Source organism: Lepidochelys kempii, chromosome 5, assembly GCF_965140265.1.
Source record: "Lepidochelys kempii isolate rLepKem1 chromosome 5, rLepKem1.hap2, whole genome shotgun sequence".
Lineage (NCBI taxonomy): Eukaryota > Metazoa > Chordata > Testudines > Cheloniidae > Lepidochelys > Lepidochelys kempii.
In genome coordinates, this window is record NC_133260.1 from 98701730 (window position 1) to 98725412 (window position 23683).

General features: G+C 45.4%; 1 protein-coding gene across 3 annotated transcripts in view; it reads right to left on the reverse strand.

Moving 5' to 3' along the window:
- Window positions 1–9961, reverse strand: part of GDA (guanine deaminase) — a 58356-nt gene extending 48395 nt beyond the window's left edge. For 2 of the 3 annotated variants that reach the window (XM_073345145.1, XM_073345143.1), the window contains exon 1: window positions 9634–9961. In XM_073345145.1, coding sequence (XP_073201246.1) covers window positions 9634–9756 — 123 coding nt within the window. In that variant the 5' untranslated portion in view covers window positions 9757–9961. The remainder of the gene's footprint in view (window positions 1–9633) is intronic. The other variant, XM_073345146.1, reaches the window with a different exon arrangement.
- Window positions 9962–23683: the final 13722 nt, after the last annotated feature.

The following is a 23683-nucleotide window of genomic DNA, read 5'->3' on the forward strand; positions in this document are numbered from 1 at the left end:
CACAATAAGGTGGAGCAGGGATAGGGAAGACAAGGACAACAAAACAGCAAAAAAGCCACCCATAGTTTAACATGGACCAGCTAGGTACCTGGATACATGGTGCTTATAAGTTAGTTTTATTTAATGAAAAGATATAAACAAGGGTCTCCATGAAGAAAATCTAAGAAATTGTAAACAATAATGAAGACTAACTGAAAAAGCTGATTTTTTTTTTTCATAATGCTGCATATTTTTGAATAGTGTGTGATTGCAGATTTTTCACTAAGTTCCTCTGGAACCTTAGGACACTACAATAAAATAAATATTTAACAATAATCACAGAAGTGTAATAATCCATTGACGCTTCACACAAGGCAACATCTCTCTCTCTTTTTTGAAAGTGTGTTTGGTGTGTTCAGTCAGTTGAACACCTTCAGGTGTTTTATAATCCAGACCTACTGGAATTTGTGATTGAGCAATAAAGAAAATATCACAGAGATACTGAAGTAAAAATGGGTGGGGAATGACTAACGCTAGCTATTGAACAAAGTAAGTGAGAGAGAGACAAACATGAACTACCAGATGGCAAATGCTGGAAACAGACTTGTTGCCATGGAACAGGAGTGGGTATTTTATTCATAGCAAACCATTACTGAAGATGTTTTTGAAATGATTCAGTTCTGGAACAACAGAAAACCTTACTGTAATCAGTCATGCAGAATTCATCCTAACAGAAATATACAGTCCCTAAAGACAGAAAAATTAAGCAATAACATAGGGCTGAGTGAAAGATTAGTCCAGAACAATGAATGAAATTAAACCAGAGTAAGGGTGGGTTCTAGTACTTCTCCTGAAAATCAACCTAGGTCAATGAACATTCATAAACATGGGCTCATGCTGTTCACACAAACGTAGGTTCCCCACAAGGCGTCACATACACAGCCTTCAAGTATCTTTGCTTTTGAGTTGTATGTTCCTGTGTATAACAACTGACACCTAATTAATAATGGTCGCTGGGTCATATTTTTCATTACTCATTGACATCAATGGAAAGTGGATGCAAAATACTACCATATCAAAATGGTAATGTATTGCACTCTTCTTGCACTGGTGCAAACAATTACACTGGAAAATCAGGGCCTCTGTGTCTGAGAAAGAACTAGAGAACAACCAGGGACTTTATGATGCAAGAAAAGTTTTTAATTACTTCCTAACCATTCAAACAGGTGACTGCACCATAGAAATTAATTCAAACTATGTTATTTTCAGAGGAATCAGATAAAATCCCTTTTCCCACGCAAGTACAGTTACATGATCTGGCACTAGTTCTCCCATATGACCAGGGTGGATTGGTTGTACCAATGACAGAATACTAAACGGGCACTGGTGCCCAGTTTCCATCTAGTGCACTGTAATAGCAAGAAATGGAATCTTCAGATTAACCCAGATACCAATGGTACTTCTGATCAGTACTGAGAGAGATTGCCAGTACTCGTGAGTACCTTTTGTCTTTCTGAAGTTTATTAAAAACGTGGAATGAGTTTATACAATTCTGTATAATTCAAATTAGAATTGAAGTTCTCCACATCAATCACTCACCCATAATTCCTGGTAGCCTAAAGCACTTGTGACCCAACTTTTGCAGTGTGGGAAACTAAGAGAAAAACTGCTTTACAGGTTTGTTTGTAGGTGAAGCTCTTATTTCATGGAAGCAGTAAGTTGACATCCCACACACTTCTACCTTTTTCACTACCTACTACTTCATATGTAGATACAAATCAGAATAGAAACATGCCCAAACTTCATTTGATTATATTGAAGTACAGTAGTAACTGACTCTCCACTGCTGAATAGAGGTGATAAGTCATTTATGTACCTTTTTTTTTTCTCCTTAGTGAATAAACCTTTCTAAATGAACTATGTCACCAATGAGAGATGAACTTAAACATGATTTATTTCAGATCATAACTAGTCTGAAATTTGCAGTCACGTTCCAACTCATTTTCAGTATGGTCATTAGTATTTTTATTTACTGTGTTTAATTTATACAGCATCCGAAACCAGGCTTGGCACTTCACGGATGAGGTTGCAAATCTGAGAATCCTAATCCTGCAAAGATTTGAATCCCATAGAAGTCAATTAGGATGATTCATATGCTTAAAGTTAAACATGTGTGTAAGTCTTTGCAAGATCGGAGCCTAATTTTAGACAGAAAGGGACAAACCAGTATAACATACAGAAGAGGTGGGATGGGAAAAAGGTCAACAGCAATAAGATCACATGGTTATTCAACCGAGGCAAGTTCACATCTAATGGTTTAATTAAATTACTATCAATTTATGGTGTTACTTACAGAATCTGTTTTACCTCAACCAAGCTAAATTAGCTTCATCTTGGCAGATGCACTTTGCACCAAATGTCATTAACCCATCTTTATATGGCTAGACTTTTCCCATCTTGGATTTTATATATTATAAATGTAAGTATATTTTGTTTTGTTAAAAGCCCATAAAATTGTTTCCTTCTTTCTTCCAAATGTGAATTTTTCCACAAAATTCTACTGGCCCAAGGCTCAATATGGATAAGATTCAGTCCTGGTCCAGTGCATACATAAGTTCTATTATCTGGCAAAACACCAGGGCTAGTATTTGGTCTTGAGACTCCATCCTTTCTCATGCTTCTATCTTTGAGATTATCAGACTTTAAAATTACAACATTAGAAACAATTATTTTAGAGCAAAATATAAAAACTATTTTTAATATCGTAAATTTTAAGTGATAATTTTTCTTGCCTTCCATGGGTCTTTACAATTATATGAATGATAGTAAGAAAAAGTAGTTTTACAGGTTTCTAACCCTCAGAGGAGTGAAGTTCTGGAATAGCCTTCCACGGGGAACAGTAGGGGCAAAAAACCTAACTAGCTTCAAGACTGAGCTTGATACATTTATCGGGGGGATGATATGATGAGACTGCCTACAATGACAATCTGCGACTGCTAGCAACAAATATCTCCAATAGCCAGTGATGGGATGCTAGATGGGTAGGACTCTGAGTTAGTACAAAATGTCTGGCTGGTGGGTTTTGCCCACATGCTCAAGATCTCACTGATCACCATATTTGGGGTCAGGAAGGAATTTTCCATGGGTCAGATTGGCAGAGACTCTGGGAGTTTTTCGCCTTTGTCTGTAGCACAGGTCACTTGCCTCAGTGTAAATGGCGGATTCTCTGTAACTTGAAGTCTTTAAACCAGGATTTGAGGATTTCAGTAACTCAGCCAGAGGTTCGGAGTCTATTTCAGGAGTGGGTGGGTGAGGTTCTGTGGCCTGCAATGTGCAGGAGGTCAGACTAGAGGATCATGATGATCCTTTCTGACCTTAAAGTGTCTGAGTGCAGGGAGATGAAAAAATTAGGACCATCAAAAAAACAACCCTAAAACCTCTGTAAAATATGAAATAAACAGAATATAGGATGATTGGTAAGAAAGAAGTGGATTTCTTGGTACTTGTTTCGGATGACTTGTATAACTACTGCAAAGCAGTCATTCTAAATTCATGCTAATAAAACCATCATAAAACCCCACACTATCATGTTTAATTGCAATACACATTTGAAAATGCACAGCTGAGCATGCACAGTATTACATTCCATTAAATTGTTAGCTGCCCACTTAAAGATCAACATACTGACATCTTGCATAGCTTGTTAAATAAATCTTGCATAGCAACTGGTTAGATAAAAGAAAAGGAGTACTTGTGGCACCTTAGAGACTAACAAATTTATCTGAGCATAAGCTTTCGTGAGCTACAGACTAAATGTGTTAGTCTCTAAGGTGCCACAAGTCCTCCTTTTCTTTTTGCGGATACAGACTAACACGGCTGCTACTTTGAAACCTGGTTAGATAAACATTTGCTGGCTCAACGAAGTGATAAACTGAGATGGTCAAGCCAGCAGAGCTTATATGCTACACAAGACAAATAGCAGAAAACGGCCCTCACAAAATTGTCTGGTGAAGACAGAAATGTCTGTGAATTACACAAGCCAATTATGGTCCACTTTTTATTATTTTTAATAAACCATAGGAACTTAAATGCAAAAGAATGTTTACTGAAATATGAAGGTTGTCAGTAAACATTCAAAGGTTAAGAAATTACAAAATTAAGGTTGCTCTAGCTATGCTAAAGTCAGCTATCTATTTAACTATAAACATTAATGTATTACTTTTACTATTAACTTTTAAAATACACAGAATATGTAATAAAAATGAGTTAATGTTGCTGGAGCAACCTTAGCAGTGGAGTTTCTAGAGCATGAGTGCTTTTTGTGTGCCTGATCTCGCAGCTCTGGGGCTTAGTTATGACTCTTAGAAGCATTCAGGGAAGGAGTGAGCTATAGGGCCTGCATGGCAGTAGCTGAAAGCATTATGCTTGCATAGTGCAGAGACAGACAGGATAATACCTCCCAGGAGGGAGGAGTTCAGCAATGACATGGCTAAAAAAAGATGTAGTATCTCCTCCCCTAACGTTGACTTCTGGGAATTGGCTGTGTGTAGGAAGATTAGGACCCTGCCTATGACCCAAACCACCCAGCCATCGCCCCTCTGAGTATGCCGTGTCACTGGCAAAGCTAGGTGTGTCCCCCATTGATGCAAAGGGCATGCAAACTGTCATTCTCGAGGGTTGCACACTTCACTGCTTATGGAGGCGGAGTTGTACACCCAAAGAGGGAGAGCAGCATCTTAAGCAGCTGCCTGCAATATGTGTAGGCCACAGCAGGGGCACCACAGGTATTACTTTCACTCAGCACCAAAGGGGCACTCTGTGGGCCTGATTTTCCTCTCACACCAGTGAAAAAATCAATCTTCTACGGTTTTCTGGTTTTCACCAAAATCATTAGGCTTCTATTGGTGCCTTGAACATCCCTGGAAATTTTGGTATTGATTGCACGTGCAGTGCCACAACCCTTCCCAGGCTAAAGTTTGTGATTGCTTAGGAACCACCAGAATTGTCTGTTACAGTAGAGGGTGGGAGGGGCAGGAACTTACTCTCTATCCTGGAACCAAAATGCCCCGTCCTTCTATAGCACCACCCAGCTGAAGATCTCAAAGAGCTTTACAGGCCTCAGGGAATTCCCCTTCCCACCCCACCCAGGCCAACTGGATGCAAAGAAAAATAAGATTCATTGCCATCAGTTCGTGCTGCCTTGATCCCCTCCTTCTCTACCGCTCTGTCCTACACCTCCCCAGCATGCAACCTCCATGATGATGAAGTGAGCTGTAGCTCACGAAAGCTCATGCTCAAATAAATTGGTTAGTCTCTAAGGTGCCACAAGTACTCCTTTTCTTTTTGCGAATACAGACTAACACGGCTGTTCCTCTGACACCCAAGTTGCCATTGAATACTCTGGTCTTCTAACTCTACTCCCTTCTTAAGTCATCTCTCCCCTTGACTCCTGCAACCGCCTTGTCTCTGGCCCGGCTGAGACGTGTTCCCACTTGGCTCAGCCAAAGTGCTGCTGCTAAAATCATTTTTCTCCTCTGCTGTTCTGTTCATATCACTCACTTCTTCAGAGTCTCCAATGTCCTCCTCCTGCTTTCTGCATCCGGGTCAGACTTCTCCTCCTCTCTAAGACCCTACCCAGCTCCTACCCTCCTGCTTCCACTTTGCTCAGCCCAAGCCCTCCCTCTCACCACCCCTTTGTAACCTTCTCGCCATCATCTTTCTACTGCCTTTCACGCCTTCCATGGGAAGAGGAAGAGACTCCCATGCAGAAGGGGTCACATGACTTCCAGCTTCTCTTTCACATTCCTCCCCAGGACTCACTCCTTCCTGCAGTGACCTCTATGAGATTCCTGCACAGACCCCTGATGTGCTCTCTGAGTCTGAACTGTCCCATTTTAGAGAGTCTTATATTTTAATTCCTCAACAAAAATATTGAAATATTTCCCGAAAATACAGAATATATTTGAATGATAAGGTGTAGCCAGACAGCCAGCCCCCCCACCCTCAGACCAGCATTGCTGGAAACACAGGAGGAAGCAGGAACAGGGCACTTAACATATATTCCAGCACAGCCTTTGAAGCTGTGAAAGCACAGGTGTGCTGCTACAATGTGCCTCTGGGAACAGATACAACGATTAAGCTCACAGCAGGCAGAGGCCCTGTGACAGACATGGCTCTTAGCCCCAACTAAATAGTGTGATGCACACACACCAACATCCTAGGTGGGAAAATATTTACCCTGATAAAAGAAATGTCCAGTAGTCGAAACTTATTGTTTCTCTCCTTGCAAGTGTAAACTACTCTTGCAAAAGCTGGCGTCACCCCGACAGACCAGCCTCAATTTGGCATGAGAAAGAGAATAAAGGAGTACAGAGGTATAAGTAGGGGACCTACAGCACCATGATTTTTGAGTGCTTTTCACTATCTATCTGCTGGTCAGATAAGTGACAGCCTCCCAAGGCTTCTGCAGCTAAGAGGGTCCCTACGCCTTGTCCCTTACTCGTCTTTCCGCGGAATTGAGTGACCGATCCTGGCTTGGCACCGCTGAAATCGAGAGATGCAAGGAGGGTAAGACGCACCCACACCTGATCTCCTATCTTTAGTGTACACATATTTTGAAATAGAGCTCTATACTTTGTTTTCTTTCTTTGGGATTGTGGCTTCAGTTTTGTAACTTGTTTGTGTGTGTAACATCTCCACATTTAAATAAGTAGGCACTAGCAATTTTGTAACCACATGATTAGAATCTAGCTTAATAAATTTTGGTAACCATTTATGCATAAGCCTGACTTGTTTTCTCTGGTTTACTGTAAAGCAGCCAACACAATTAAAGAACCTCAGCCGTTTTGGCTCTAAAGCCTGGCCATTAGGTGAGAGTACTAAGAGCCTAGCGTTGAGTTGTGCCGCCTCCACGGGGCAAACTCTTGGGGCACCTGTCAGTCAATCCTGGCTGCCCGCTGCGAAGGAGCTCTGAGCTCTAGCAGTTAAAGTCACGGGTGTGGAGAGGCTCTTAGTGCTGCCATTGGGGCACCTGTCAGTCAGTATTGACTGCCCGCTGCGAAGGAGCTCTGAGCTCTAGCAGTTAAAGTCACAGGTGGTTAGGACCTTGGGGCATCCGTCAGCCTAGCCCGGGCTGCCCGCCGCGAAGGGACAGTGCGTCCTAGCGGTTAAAGTCACGGATGGTATAAACGGGCATAGCTGGCACCTCACCAAACATCCTTGGCCGTCGGCTAACATAAGGCTAATCAAGTTTCTAATCTTGCAGTCTTCACACAATCACTGATTCCAATGGGAGCTCTGCATGAATTAAAACTACGGAATCAGGCACTATGTGTGGGGAAAATACAGTGATTCAGTGGACACTGCAATAATAAAATATAACAGTAGAGTATTGAAGTATTGAACTCACTAACCTTGAAATATATTAAGCAAACTCTTTAACCATTCACTCAACTATGTTGTCTTTGGTTGGCAGCCACCCTGATGTATAGAAATTTAACTTTTTAGCCAGAGACCTTTGAAGTTAAGAAGAGTCTTTCCATTGACTTCAGTGGGTTTTACACCAAGCCTTAATGAGCCATAAGAAGGCTCCCACAATGGCTCCTGAAAGAGGAAGTTAGGTCCTAATCCTGTAATCAAATCTGTATTTGATGAAAACCCAGTCAGATCAAAGTGCAAAGTTCAGGTAATAGTGAAAGTAAGAAGGGGGAGGAGGGGGAGTGTGTTTTTAAGGGCTTCAAAGTCTGCGAGTCATGCCTGTCAAATTTCATGCAAGCCAGACATAAATTGCTGTATTCCTCCTTATAACAAAAAGGGGAAATGGTGATGAAAATGATCTTTCTATAATTTATCTACACATGAAGCTACATTGAAGTCAGTGGGCTTCCACAAGGCTCAAGGATCTACCTGTGCAGAGCTCATTGGAGGATTGAGGCCAACATTTAGTATTGTTAGGGCAATAACTTAGCTTCCCCGTCATATTTGATCTTGCACAATTAATAAAAATAATTTTCTTTTTTTTTAATTGGCGCTCAAAACTGAATCAGTAATCTATCAGTTATATTAATAATTCTAATTTTACAGAGTACTTTTTATTTTCAAAGTTCTGTATAATCACCAGTCAATTATTACTCTGTATATACATTTTTGTTTCTGACAAGAGAAAATGTCTAGGGCAGGGGTGCCCAACCTGAGCCTGAGAAGGAGCCAGAATTTACCAATGTACATTGCCAAAGAGCCACAGTAATACATCAGCACCCCACCCCACCCCATCAGCTCCCCCACTCCTAGTGCCTCCCGCCCACCGGCAGCCCTGCCGATCAGCACCTCCCTCTCCCTCCCCACACCTCCCAATCAGCTGTTTCGTGGGGTGCAGGAGGTTCTGGGGGGAAGGGGAGGAGCGAGGGCACGGTAGGTTATGGGGAGGGGGCAGGAACGGGTGGAGTGGGGGCAGGGCCTGTGACAGAGCCAGGGGTTGAGCAGTGAGCACCCCTTCAGCACACTGGAAAGTTGGCGCCCATGTCTCCAGCCCCGGAGTCGGTGCCTATACCAGGAGCCGCATATTAACTTCTGAAGAGCCGCATGTGGCTCCGGAGCCACAGGTTGGCCACCCCTGGTCTAGGGAGACTATTCAACACTACACAAAGAGTTATGTGCTATTCTAGAAATAATTTAAAAAGATATATTCTGAATTTTATTTTTACTGAGAATGGAAAATCAAAATTAAAAACTGGAGGAAACATTTATGGTCCAAATTAACTGCTGTTTTGAAAACAGTGAAAACAAAGTAATCTATACATCATGGGCAGGTTCCTCCAAAGATGCCAAGTAGTTTATCCTGTCTGTGAAGCTAACTCTTTGAATTACCAGTTACCTCTAGCTAACGCCTACCGATCATAAAATATTTGCTTCTATTGCTGCCCCCTATTTACTTTGTTTCCTAAAATATTTTCAACCGCTTCCTAAAGATTTGCAGCAAAAATGAGCCTGAACATCTTTTCTCCCTCCTCCCACCCTTTGCAGAGAATTGACTCAAGAAATCAAATTACAATTTCAAGCCACAAGTGAGAGCAAATTAATACTTTGGGCGACATCTGTGTAGCTGGAAATGAATACGCCACAGCATTTCAAATCTTCTTAAAGAAAGGCAGAGATCCGCTAAAAATTCATCCACATCATTTATGTCTGGTTTTTGACAGCTCTTCATGCCCCTCCTCGGCTAAAAACCCCACTGCAACATCGCAAGGAGAGTCACTCAAAAACACAGCATGCATGCGCCCACGTTAACCACACACCTGTTAACCTGACAGGTGGCAGGCATGTACATACCCCCCCTAGAACACACAGATGCAACGCTACAGAAAACCCCTCTCGCCCCCCACATGGTACCACATGCAAACCCCTCCCCCCCCCCGGCTGTATCCTCCCACTATTATGCACACCCCCACCGAGGCACCCCAGGATGACATGCCTCCTCTCCTACTCAGTGCAATACCGTACACCCCTCCCTGCACACCTCGAGATTACCGAGCCCCTCCGCGCCCGCCAACAGAACGCAGAGCCGCCCCCGCCCTTCCCACACGTGCCCCCGGGATGACAGCCCCCGCACGCCGCCGCCACGCCCTTCCCCCCCGGCCCCGCGCGCCTCGCACTCACTCGCCCGTCGTCGCCCACGCCCAGCAGGTGGCCGTGCAGCACGGTCATGGGCGAGGAGCGGCTGGCGTGCACGAAGGTGCCTTTGAAGAGGTGAGCGAGGGGCGGCTTCTGGGGGGAGCCCATGGCGGTGCCCGGAGGGAGGCGGCCGGTGGCGCTCAGACTTGCCGCGGGGAGAGGAGAGACGAGGCTCGGGCAGGGGGCGGGCTGCTGCTCGGGGCTGCCGCTCGCTCTGCCTGGCTGCCTCCTGCTCCCAGGAGCTGGTGTCTATTCCCTGCGTACCAATAGCAGCTCCCCCTGCACCGGGCGCTGTCTCTCCACCCCCTAATGACTTTCCCTTTGGGGAGTGGTTACCGGCGCTGGAAGGCTCCTTCCTCCTCCCCGTTGCTGCCGAGTCGGCGTTGAACGCTACAAGTTGCCGAGCTCCTCCGGCCTGTAGAGAACTCAGTCTGCTTACTTGCTGAGCACCTGGGCTGGGCGTAGCATATTTTGCTAATTAGGAGGAGTGGGAGCTGGCAGTGATCCACCCTGGGGCTGCAAACGCATTCCCAAACACGCACACATACAGCTGCTACTGTAGTAGCAGCGCTCAGCGAAAAACACGTGTGGAAGCTGCACTGGCTACATGCAGTGATGAGCTGCCAAAATCTTAACAACTGCTTCCCTCCTCACCTCGTTGCCCACCCCGCCCCCTGGAACTTGTGCCCCATCCAACCCCCCGCGTTCCTTGACGCCCTCCTGCCAGGACCCCTGCCCGATCCACCCACTTCCCCTGTCCCCTGACTGCCCCCAGAACCAGGCAGGAGGGTCTCGTGGGCCACCGTAGTGGGTGCCATCCCGCCCCTAAGAGCCAGAGGGACCTGCTGGGTGGCGAGGTGGGGAGTCCCGGCAGTGCTTACCTGGGGAAGCTCCCAGGAAGAATCTGGCAGGTCCCTCTGTCTCCTAGGGGTGGGGGAGCATAGCTAGGGGGGAGCAGGGGAGGCCGCTCCCCCCACTGATCACATCAAAAGTGGTGCCTTAGGTGCTGACTCCATGGGTGCTCCGGGGCTGGAGCACTCACAGGGAAAATTTGGTGGGTGCAGAGCACCCACCAGCAGCTCCGCGCCTGGCCCCAGCGCACCTCACCTCCGCTCCGCCTTCTCCCCTGAACACACTGCCCCACTCTGCTTCTCTGCCCCCCTCCCCGCTTCCTGCGAATCAGCTGTTCAGCGGGAAGCCGGGGAGGGCTGAGAAGCAGGCAGCAGCTTCCCACTCAGGTTGAGGGTGGCAGAGGTGAGCTGGGGTAGGGACGGTTCTCCTGCGGGCCCCCCCCACCCTGGGTTACCTGCTGCGGTGCGAGTGGCCCTCCTCGCGCCCCCCCATCCCAGCTCACCTCCGCCTCCCTGGGCCTGAGTGCGAAGCCGCCGCCTGCTGCTTGTATTTAAGAGCAGCAAGGATTTCACTGTTAAGCCAAGCTGGTTGCCTGCCATATTTACTATTCTTTCTTACACATCGGGATGGTTTGTCCCTGTAACCTCAATAAGGATTCTTTAAAATACAGCCAGCTCTCCTGGACTCCTTTTCCCCTCAAGTTATTCTCCCAGGGGATCTTGTCCATCAGTTCCCTGAGGGAGTCAAAGTCTGCTTTTCTGAAATCCAGGGTCTGTATTCTGCTGCTCTCCTTTCTTCCTTGTGTTAGGATCCTGAACTCAACCATTTCATGGTCACTGCCTCCCAGGTTCCCATCCACTTTTGCTTCCCCTACTAATTCTTCCTGGTTTGTGAGCAGCAGGTCAAGAAGAGCTCTGCCACTAGTTGGTTCCTCCAGCACTTGCACCGGGAAATTGTCCCCTACATTTTCCAAAAACTTCCTGGATTGCTTGTGGACCGATGTATTGCTCTCCCAGCAGCTATCAGGGTGATTGAAGTCTCCCATGAGAACCAGGGCCTGCGATCTAGTAACTTCTGCGAGTTGCCAGAAGAAAGCCTTGTCCACCTCATCCCCCTGGTCTGGTGGTATATAGTAGACTCCCACCACGACATCACCCTTGTTGCTCACACTTCTAAACTTAATCCAGAGACACTCAGGTTTTTCTGCAGTTTCATACTTGAGCTCTGAGCCGTCATACTGCTCTCTTACATACAGTGCAACTTCCCCACCTTTTCTGCCCTTCCTGTCCTTCCTGAACAGCTTATATCCATCCATGACAGTACTCCAGTCATGTGAGTTATCCCACCAAGTCTCTGTTATTCCAATCACATCATAATTCCTTGACTGTGCCAGGACTTCCAGTTCTCCCTGCTTGTTTCCCAGGCTTGGTGCATTTGTATATAGGCACTTGAGGTAACCTGCTGAACACCCCTCTTTCTCAGTATGAGGCAGGAGCCCTCCCCTCTCACGCGCTCCTGCTCGTGCCTCCTCCCAGTATCCCACTTCCTCACTTACCTCAGGGCTTTGGTCTCCTTCCACCGGTGAACCTAGTTTAAAGTCCTCCTCACTAGGTTAGCCAGCCTGCTTGCAAAGATGCTCTTCCCTCTCTTCGTTAGGTGGAGCCCGTCTCTGCCTAGCACTCCTTCTTGGAACACCATCCCATGGTGAAAGAATCCAAAGCCTTCTCTCCGATACCACCTGCATAGCCATTCGTTGACTTCCACGATTCGACAGTCTCTACCCAGGCCTTTTCCTTCCGCGGGGAGGATGAACGAGAACACCACTTGCACCTCAAACTCCTTTATCCTTCTTCCCAGAGCCACGTAGTCTGCAGTGATCCGCTCAAGGTCATTCTTGGCAGTATCATTGATGCCCTATCTAGGGTGACCAAATAGGTGTGAAAAATCAGGACACTTGCAGGGGGGAGGATAGTTGCCTATATAAGACAAAACCCCTAATATTGGGATGGTCCCAATAATATCAGAACGTCTGGTCACCCTACTTCTATCCCAGTTTGCCAGACTACCAATCTCTCCCCTCTTAAACACTCCTTTCTTTCCAAAGTACCCACACAAAGTGAATTTTTCATTATTTAAAAAGAAAAAGTTGAAATGATCCCAACTTCTGGACTCCCCTTGAATCCGTCCTTCTGTGGACTAGATCCTCGGCAGCTATGATACCTTCAGGGCACAGTGCAGGCAAGGGGGAGGTGAGAGGGACAAAGATGTTTCTAAGCCACCAGGAACCCCACAGTATCAATTTAAGGGTTCCAATAAAATAGTATCTGAATTTGTATCAACCCTGCTTTTGCTTTATCAGCATGAAAACTCAGCCAACAAGATATTGCTAAAAGGAAACCACAGCAAACCACTTCTGCTGTGGCACTTCTCCAGTGTGCTCATGTACAATGGCGACCTGACACCATCAGATAAGAAAGGAAGCCTGTGGCTATTTTAATTCTGAAAAGCGTTGTGTGTGTCCTCCTTTTTTCTTCAATGTACAAAAAATGATCTATGGCTAGATAGAAAAAGATCAAATCATTGTTTTTATATTATGTGTCAGAGAATTCAGTTTTTTCAAACATACTATTCACAAAGTACAAGATGATAGACAATCATAGACCTTGTTAACTTGGTTACACACTGGTTTTGGTCCTTAATAAATTGCTTTAATTTAAAAAAAGGAGTTGCAAGGTTTCAAGAGATATATTCGTTTAATGTGGGAACACAGTAATGGGGTAGGCTACATACTTTGCATGACAACTGGAGTTTAAAACATATTTTGGACGCTTCCAGTGCAAGTTATGAGAGAACTGCCAAGGAGACAACAGTTTGTTGGCAAAGCGTCTAGTAAACAATTTGTAGAAGGCAAGAACAGTAACCAGTATAAAAAGTACTTCTCATATCAGGTTTGTTTAGTAGGTCCCAGAAGGTAAATTTGGGGCCCCAGCCTGCAGCCATGAGCCATAACCAGTAGGACAGCAGTTGACAATTTTAGTAGAATACACCCAGTTTTAACGGGGCTGTGATTCTTACACTGAATATGCTGACTAGCACCTATGCTCTGTTCAAATTCATACCCTGCACTGGAAGACATTTTTGTACCCTTGGTAAGCTGATAAGGTAGTTCCCTTCCTTAATATGGACTGGTTGCTACTTCCTTAGTTCCTATGCCAGGGGTGAGCAAACTTTTTGGCCCAAGGACCACATCGGGGAATAGAAATTGTATGGCAGGTCACGAATGCTCACAAAATTGAGGTGAGGGGGGGTGCGGGCTCTGGGGTGGGGCTGGAAATGAGAAGTTTGGGGTGCAGGAGGGTGCGCCGGGCTGGGATTGAGGGGTTTGGAGAGCGGGAAGGGGATCAGGGCTGGGGTAGGGGGTTGGGTTGTGGGGAGAGGCTCAGGGGTGCAGGCTCCAAGCGGCGCATACCTCAAGCAGCTCCCGGAAGAAGTGGTATTGTCCCTTCTCCAGCTCCTATGCGCAGGCGTGGCCAGGTGGCTCTGCACGCTGCCCCTATCCGCAGGCACCGCCCCTGCAGCTCCCATTGGAGTGCCAGAAGGGGCCATTGGAGCTGGAGTGGGGCCATGCTGCAGCTTCCAGGAGCCGCGTGGTGTGACCCCAACCCTGCTCCCCGGCTGGAGTGGGGACGAGCCACTGGTGCGACGCCCAACCCAGCACCCCAGCCGGAGCGGGGCTGAGCCGTGTGGTGTGGCTCACAGGCTGTCTTAAAACAGCTTGCGGGCCGGATGTGGCCTGCGGGCCATAGTTTGCCCACCCCTGGCCTATGCTGTATATGAGTGTGAATCCCTCATTGTGCAGGATATAGGACCAGAGACAGTGATGCCAACAGGCAGCCTGAACTGTAAGAAGAAAGCAGTCAAGTCTAGACCATATAGAGAGGGTCTATGGGAAGGGAGAAAAGTGAGGGAGAACTTCATAGGGAGTGAAAGATGAAAAGCACCTTGAGATGGGAAAAACAATGTGGGACATGGAGAAGGCAAGAAATAGAACCTTAAGGAAAAGGAAAGACACAAATCCAGTGGAGGTAGAAAGGATAATTGCTCAGGGGAATTTTATTGCATTATATTCTGTTAACAGATATCTGCACTGGATCCTTCTTCTTGTCCCAGATGTCATTTCTAGGAACCCAAGGAGACTCTGCCCTCTAACAAGAATCCAGGGTCAACATCAAAAGTCTGAAACGTGATTTCAAAATCAAGTGGCAAGTTGGACTTTTTATAAATAAAAAAATAATAATAGATATCTGGGGTTCTTTACTGTAGGGCTTTATATTTTTGCAAAGTTGTGGGAGTGGTGAGAGCAACACTTTAAGAACTCCTTGAGTGCAATATGCTAAAAAGTGTGAACTGTCAGAGATTTGTTACCAACAAAAGGCACCTCATGCTCTGGGCCTGCCCCTCCTCTCATTTAAGTCAAAGGAACGGTTTAAGTAAGGAAGGATATAGATGTGTGTTGAGTGGAGCTTTAGTGAGAATGTTGGGAGCACAGTCCATAGGGCATAAGCAAAACCTCATTACAAGAAAAATCAGGAATGTTATACTAGAGCTGATCAAATCATGGAATTTATGTTTTGTGGGAGCACATGGGTGCTCTGCGCTACAAAGTCTCTTTTTCGCTCTGTGACCCAATGACTATTAAGTGAAACAGTCATTGGGCCAGAGAAAGAGAGTGAGAATGACTCTGTAGTCCAGTGGTTAGGGTACCCACGTGAAAGACCTGGGTCCAGTATTCTTGCGCCAGTCACTCTTTCATTATTTATCCACAATGGAACAACTTCAGCAGGAGACACTGAGGAGGCTCCCACATCAGAATGTCCCACAATTTAGTGGTTAGAGCACTCTCCCTGTTCAAATACGTTCTCCTCCTCTGGCAGAGGGAGAAGTTGCGCATCCCAAGTGAGTGCTCTAACCACTGAGCTAAAAGTTATAAGGTGGGTACTCCAGTCACCCCGTTTTGTATGGAGTGAGGCAGGCACTTAACTTGTTCCTGCAAGAAATGGGTTGGGAACCTAAACCATCTGACTGTTCCTGGACTCCTAAGCAGAGACAGGTTCCTGTCTGTGAGAGAAGGGTGAGGCTTAGCACACTCCCCGGTTGTTGGCATAGCTAAGATGGCTCCCTACCTAGCCTGCTGGCTTTTGTGGATTGCATTTCTAGGCGCCTGTCTCTCCCTGGGCATTGTACAGTCTAACTTGGCTTTGTGGATCGCAGTGTTGTTTCTGTGATTTTCAGGGCACTTAAAAGATAGGTTACAGCGTGTAACTAGATTCTATCTCTTTCCCTAATGTGATGGAATGCACAGACTCCTTACTGGGGTGAGGATAAGTTCCTCAAGTTGCAAGGATAAGTTCCTGGGTTAGTGGTTCTGTATACCACACAACAGAACCACTAACCCAGGAACTTATCCTTGCAACAAAGCCCGTTGCCAATTGTGCCCACATATCTATTCAGGGGACACCATCACAGGGCCTAATAACATCAGCCACACTATCAGAGGCTCGTTCACCTGCACATCCACCAATGTGATATATGCCATCATGTGCCAGCAATGCCCCTCTGCCATGTACATTGGTCAAACTGGACAGTCTCTACGTAAAAGAATAAATGGACACAAATCAGATGTCAAGAATTATAACATTCATAAACCAGTCGGAGAACACTTCAATCTCTCTGGTCACGCAATCACAGACATGAAGGTCGCTATCTTAAAACAAAAAAACTTCAAATCCAGACTCCAGCGAGAAACTGCTGAATTGGAATTCATTTGCAAATTGGATACTATTAATTTAGGCTTAAATAGAGACTTGGAGTGGCTAAGTCATTATGCAGGGTAGCCTGTTTCCTCTTGTTTTTTCCTACCCCCCCCCCCCCGATGTTCTGGTTTAACTTGGATTTAAACTTGAAGAGTGGTCAGTTTGGATGAGCTATTACCAGCAGGAGAGTGAGTTTGTGTGTGTATGGGGGTGGGGGGGATGTGAGAAAACCTGGATTTGTGCAGGAAATAGCCCAACTTGATTGTCATGCACATTGTGTAAAGAGTTGTCACTTTGGATGGGCTATCACCAGCAGGAGAGTGAATTTGTGTGGGGGGGTGGAGGGTGAGAAAACCTGGATTTGTGCTGGAAATGGCCCACCTGATGATCACTTTAGATAAGCTATTACCAGCAGGACAGTGGGGTGGGAGGAGGTATTGGTTCATATTCTCTCTGTATATATAAAGTCTGCTGCAGTTTCCACGATATGCATCTGATGAAGTGAGCTGTAGCTCACGAAAGCTTATGCTCTAATAAATTGGTTAGTCTCTAAGGTGCCACAAGTACTCCTTTTCTTTTTGCGAATACAGACTAACACGGCTGTTACTCTGAAACCTGTCACTATAAACATGCTGTCCTGGCAAGTTCTTGGGTTCCTCTGAGTTAGGAACTTGGGTCTCCTCAGGGGAAGTAGAAAATTGCTAGCTGGCAAGTATTTCTGTTTGCTTCAGTAATGTCAATTTTTATTGCACAAACCCCTTTTTGGTTAAATTCATGTATCAGCCAGGGTGAAGGAAGTCCTTTTTTACCTCTCATTGCAAACCATTTCCTGTGGGGAGGTTTTGTTTGTTTTGATTGCTTTCCAGAAAGCGTGGTCACATAATTTACTTAGCCTTAAAAATCCTTTGGTGTCGTCACACATTCACTTTATGCTACACCACCAGTTTTGTTGGTTGAGGGCGGGAGGGGGGTTGGCCTACTGCTATATAAAATCTCAGTGTCTCAATCATTCTTCAGTAGCATTTCAGTCTCTCTTGCTCTTCTTTTTTTAAACCCTCTGCATCCTTCTGCTAGATTTTAACAGTGGGGCTAGAATTTGAATTCTGATGCTGGGCAGCAATAGGAGATGCAGTCAAAATAGTTCTAGGAACAGCAAGAGAGACTGCAGCAGCATTAGAAGGTGGTCATATATCCTGTCTGTTGCTTCTAGTTTTCAATCTCTCATTTCACTTAGTGCAATTTTCTCTCTTTATTGTACAACATATGAGTTGATTTCAATGTTTGAGAGCTACTCTGTAGATCGGAATAGCAACTGATCAGTAACCTGAGCAGTAGTAAGTCCTACCCTACTTTGGAAAAGCTGAGAAGTTGGGGAGTCTTTTTATCCAATTTGGATAAAATATACTACAAGTTCTGCGGCATTTGCTCAACCACTTCAATGATGATGGAAGGTTCAAAGGAATTCTACAGCATACAGATTTCAAGGAACAATAGTTAATTAACTTTTTATATGTGCTTGATTACAAAACATACACAAGATTTGCTTTGATAATTATGCAGCTAGGTCAATAAAGTTAGCAAGTTACAAAATGTCATGTGCTGCTTGGAAGATGAATGCAGTAAATAAATGACAAATATTATTAGGGCATTCAGAGAACAAAAAGAATGAGTTGCATACCATTTTTTGATTCAACATAGAACAATAGATAGAAAGATGTAGAATGTGTCAGGAACAAAGGTTGCACAACAATATCAACAAAGATCCTCACTGGCACCTAAGCTATTTTGGCACAGGATCAGAGCCATCCCTAGGACGGGGCCTGGGACACATTAGCCTCCCCACTAGTCTCCTTGCTGTCCACCCAGCGTGCCTGCCTGCCGCTCACCTCCTCACCCCCTGGCCACCCGTCACTCTCCTCCTCGCCTGCCTGCCTGCCGCTCGCCTCCTCCCCTGCCTGCCCACTGCTTGCCTCCCCGCTAGTCTCTTCACCGTCTTTCTGGCGCACCCTCCTCCCCCCCCCATCCGCCCAACTGCTGCTGTCCTCCTTGCTGTTCGCCCACCTCACGTCCCCGCCCACCTCCTCACCTGAATATTGGGACAAATGGCATCCCTATCATACATCGGTCAGGACGCAGGACAAAGGGCTAAATATCAGGACAGTCCCGATTTTATCAAAGCACCAGAGCCCGGGCAGTTGCCCCAACTCACCCTACCCAAGGGACGGCTCTGTACAGGATGGCGGTAAATAGTTCAACAGTGTCTATACCTAATAGATTATTTCTCCAAGTACAGTAACTCCTCGCTTAATGTTATAGTTATGTTCCTGAAAAATGTGACTTTAAGCGAAATGATGTTAAGTGAATCCAATTTCCCCATAAGAATTAATGTAAATAGGGTGGGTTAGGTTCCAGGGAAAAAATTTTCACCAGAGTGAAAGTAGAATGAATTATATTGAAATTATAATTCATTAAAGAAATGCTACTTGAAGGGTTTGTTGAAATATAGTTGTCAGGAAGAGAAACATTAAGGAGTGTGAGACAATGGGTCCTCAAACTAATTAACTTAGAGCTCCTACTGAGCTAGGAGATTGGTAAACGTTAGTATGCAAATAAGATATGTATGTATATTTGTCAGTTTCTGCTTTCTTTTGTCCCTTATGTTAAATTGGCTTTAGCTTAGCTGTATAAATAAGTTATCTTGAGCCTCAGAGAGGGGCTCACATCTGGGTGCATTAGCAAAGCGCTTTGCTAATAAACAGAGTGGTCTGACAAATTATGTGAGTTCTCAATCTGACTCTGACAATTTGGAGGTTCCACCGGATGGCAACCGTCTTCTCTGGGGCTGTGTGACTCCTGACTGTTCTTAGGACGGCCTTGGCAAGCCGGCACCTGGGCATTTGGCCTGAGCGGTCCTCCGCCAGAACGGAAGGGTGCATGACCACAGTGAAGTCTACGCCATCAAACCTGTTAGTTCCCACTTTGTTCTGGTAGGAATCCCGGGATCTGACATCAGGAATCTAGTCAGGTAATTATTTCTGTGTTTTGTCCTGACTGAGGACTGTCTTGTCTCTGTGTCTATCCTTCCTCCCTGTGGTGTGTTTGAGTCTGGGTGCCATCTCCGTCCGGGGGATCGGCTGACCAAAGGGTTCCTGTCCCCATGGTCTGAGTGAGTGAAATCTGCACAATCGCAGCCGCACCACGCCTTGGGTAAAACCCTTGTGTGAAAGCAAGGGCGATTGAGGCAGTAGCCTGTGGGCTCATTTTGCGTGTTGCACTGGGCATCGCTCTGTCAAACCCGACTTTCCTTCTTGAGTGATTGGTGTGTAAAGTCCTCCTGTATGGGTAACCAGAGGTCTAAGTCGGGACAGTTCCCTAAAGGAACGCCGGCTCAGTTTATATATTTTAGGAAGAGTCCGGACTCCTGTAAATTTCTGGAAAAATGGTCTAGGCTAAGGGGGTCAGGTAGAGTGGCTACTACCACCACTACGCTTCTGTCCCCAGAAGCCTTTACAGCTATTCTGAGGGAAAATGGGCCCTTTTCCCACAGAAATGGTCTATAAGGGACTGCTGCAGGCAGAGAGAGAATCTGATCAAAATTGTTTGACTGTTGGGTAATGTAATCAAAAGCACGAAAGGAGGTAAGGGGTTTCTATTGGAACTTAACTTGGATGCTCCTGGTTGTGTCTAGCTGTACAAGATGGAAGTGTAATCGGGGTACAGTTGTGTAAAAGAGTAATCACAGTGCAAGGGATGTTAGGCAAAAGAGAATTTTGTGTGTGTGTATAGTGCTAAAATCTGAAGCTGTGTCTCAGCTATTACCTGAGAATAAACTTATAGCTTGGTACAGCAGAGAAACTGTTGCAAACATGGTCTGTTGCACAAGAGGGGAAACTGAAGTACACCACCTCATGAATTTCATAAATGATCAGTGAGTGGGGTAATTCACTAGCCTGACTATAGAACAAAATAATAGTACAGCCTGGAGGTAATTCTTCTGTTTTTCCAGCAATTAGCAAGGAAATTTGTAAAAGGAAGTGGTATTATTATTAAGCAATAATCTGTCCCCACTAGGGGGTGGAAATTGTTTCTTTTGTTTTTAGACTCTACAAGCAAGCTGGCACCAGTGGAAGAATAACTCAGAATACCATGGATCGATGTTTTGTGTTGTTTGTCTGTGGTGTTTGTCTTGTTGCTAGCATTGTTGTGTTCTAATCAACAGAAAACCTCATGACATGGGTGGGGGGTGGCTTCAAAAGGCTGACTTGGGCAGGGGGGAAGGGAAGATGTGTATGGGAATGCAAAAGGCTAACTCAGGAGAATCCCAAAATTCAGTGGCCACTGTTAGGCTCTTGGGACAAAGACCGAGTGGACATCTTAAAAGACAAACTCGGCCAACCTAAAATTAAATTGGCAAAAGGAGAGGTTGATTGTTTCATGCAGTGGTGGGAAGAGGCAAATCATAGGTGGACAGAATCAAAACTTGCCTCTCTCAAAGATTCTGGCTTCTATCCCACCAGATGCAACTCATTTTACTGTTGTTGTTTTGTGCTTTGCTTTCTTTTCTGTCCCAGTTCACCCTGACTCCCAGTTCCTGTTTGCCTTTTCTTACAAGGGGCAACAGTACACATGGACCACACTGCCCCAGGGGTATACTGAAAGCCCGTCATATTTTTCCCAAGCATTAGCCCGAGACTTTGCTGACCTTGTTTTCCCATCCAGGTCCACACTAGTTCAATATGTAGATGATCTACTCCTCTGTTCCCCTTCATTGTCTGCCTCTGAAACTGACTCTTTAGTGCTCCTTACTGCCCTAGCAAATAAGGGTCACAAAGCTTCTCGCTCTAAACTACAACTCTGTCAAGCTTCTGTCACATACCTTGGCTTTCTCGTCTCCCAGGGTTCCTGTGCACTTTCTTCCACCTGCGTCCAAGCTATCCTTAGCTTTCCCCGACCCCGCTCCCCACGCCAGGTCCGGAAGTTTTTAGATACAACAGGAAAGTAACTGAAAACATACACAAATTATTAGGATTCCAAACAGGAGAGTTAGGGCTCCCTGAAACAACCAGTTTCCTATGCCAGAGAAATTGAAAAGGTTACTTAGCCACTTCCATAGAGAACGCCTCCACAATTTCAGGCGAAAAAGAAGGGACTTAACAGATGCCCAATGGTATGTAAATAACATAAGCCCCTTAACCTGGGAAGAGGCCATTGACGGTTCCTTAATACCATTGGGGGACTAATACATCATGCAAAAAGGCTCCTAAGGTTACAAGCAGTAGTTGAAATAATGGCAAATGAACCTGGAGAAAGTTTTAAACAAACAATTTAATACTGTACACAGCAATGATGATTGTGTCAGGCATACTACACAGATAGCTGCCCCAAACCAGAGTGCTAATTTGATGATTTTAAATATCACTGATGAACAAAGAGATAAAGAACGATTGATATGTGGAACCCAGTCATTGTTGGTCATTGCGTAGCTTGACCAAAAGGAGGGATTGTGAAAGTAGAATGAATTATATTGAAATTATAATTCATTAAAGAAATGCTACTTGAAGGGTTTGTTGAAATATAGTTGTCAGGAAGAGAAACATTAAGGAGTATGAGACAATGGGTCCTCAAACTAATTAACTTAGAGCTCCTACTGAGCTAGGAGATTGGTAAACGTTAGTATACAAATAAGATATGTATGTATATTTGTCAGTTTCTGCATTCTTTTGTCCCTTATGTTAAATTGGCTTTAGCTTAGCTGTATAAATAAGTTATCTTGAGCCTCAGAGAGGGGCTCACATCTGGGTGCATTAGCAAAGTGCTTTGCTAATAAACAGAGTGGTCTGACAAATTATGTGAGTCCTCAATCTGACTTTGACACCAGACAAAAGACTATATATATATATATATATATACACACACACACAGTATAAGTTTTAAACAAACAGTTTAATACTGTACACAGCAATGATGATTGTGAAGCTTGGTTGAGGTGGTGAACTCGGAGGGTGGAATACTTCCCAGGGAATGCCTTAGTGCTGAATGATGAACTAGCACTTGGCTGAGCTCTCAAGGGTTAACATGTTGTTAATGTAGCAACACGCTCTATAAGGCAGCACAAATGGAGGGGGAGACAGCATGGCAGACAGAGACCCACACCCTGTGTGTGAGAGGGAGAGAGATGCGCATTGCCCCTTTAAGTACACTGACTTTGCTCTAAGTACATTGCCTTTTTAAGTAGATCAGCAAGTTGAGACAGCAGCTGCTGCTAGCAAGCTTCCTCTGTCCTGAGCCCTGTCCTGTGTCTCCCCTGCCACCCCAGCTCTATGGAGATGGGATAAGTGGGGGGCAGGAGCGGGGGGAGGGGGACACCCTGACATTAGCACCCCTCTTCCACCCCTTCCCCCCGCCCCCGCACAGCAAGCAGGAGGCTTCCAGGAGCAGCTCCAAGGCAGAGGGCAGGAGCAGCACATGGCAGCGTGGGGAGGGACAGCTGAACTGCCCGGCAATTGATAGCCTGCTGAGCAGCTGCCACACAGTGAACTTAGGGGAGCAGGGAGCTGATAAGGGGGCTGCCGGTCCACCCTGATTCCGAGCCCCCACCAGCTAGCTGCAATGGGCTGCTCTTTCTGCAAGTGATGGACAAAGCAAGCGGCTGCCAAACAACGTTATAAGGGAGCATTGTGCAACTTTAAGTGAGCATGTTCCCTGATTGATCAGCAAAATAACAATGAAACAACGTTAACCAGGACGACTTTAAGTGAGGAGTTACTGTATCCAGAAATCCTTTGTTTAGCACACAAATCGGCCAATACTGTGATTACAAAATGAAAAGCCTTGTTTGAAAGGCATTCTACACCTGGAAAACTATTAGGTGTCACTCTTCCTTTTGCAAGCATAGAAATGTGTAATGTGGGATATGCAGCTCAGCCATTCCAGCCCAGGGTACGCACAATCTAAAATACGGGGTTAGAGAATTAGTTAAATCAGTGTATTATACAGTGTACAGTGTACAAAATAATTATATCAGGCAAGGAAGAGATTAGAAATGTGACTGCGTTGAAGCACTTTCCAGCAAGAGGTATTGATGGACAAAATGCTGAAATAGTTTCTGATATATGGTGCTACAATCCAGAACACTGCAAAGAGTTCATGCAAAACTAAGACTGTGACAGGGAAAAAATGGGTAAGATACTATGACCAAATGGCCAGGCTACTGCCTGTTTTCTGTCATGGAGATCCAGTATGCATTACAGTACAGAGTTGGGAGTGTGGAACACAGAGAGTCATGAGTCTACAGCCATGGTCATAGTACATTGACACATCTACAAGTGGAAGTTAAAGACACGTTAGAAGGCACTTATAAGCGGAGCACA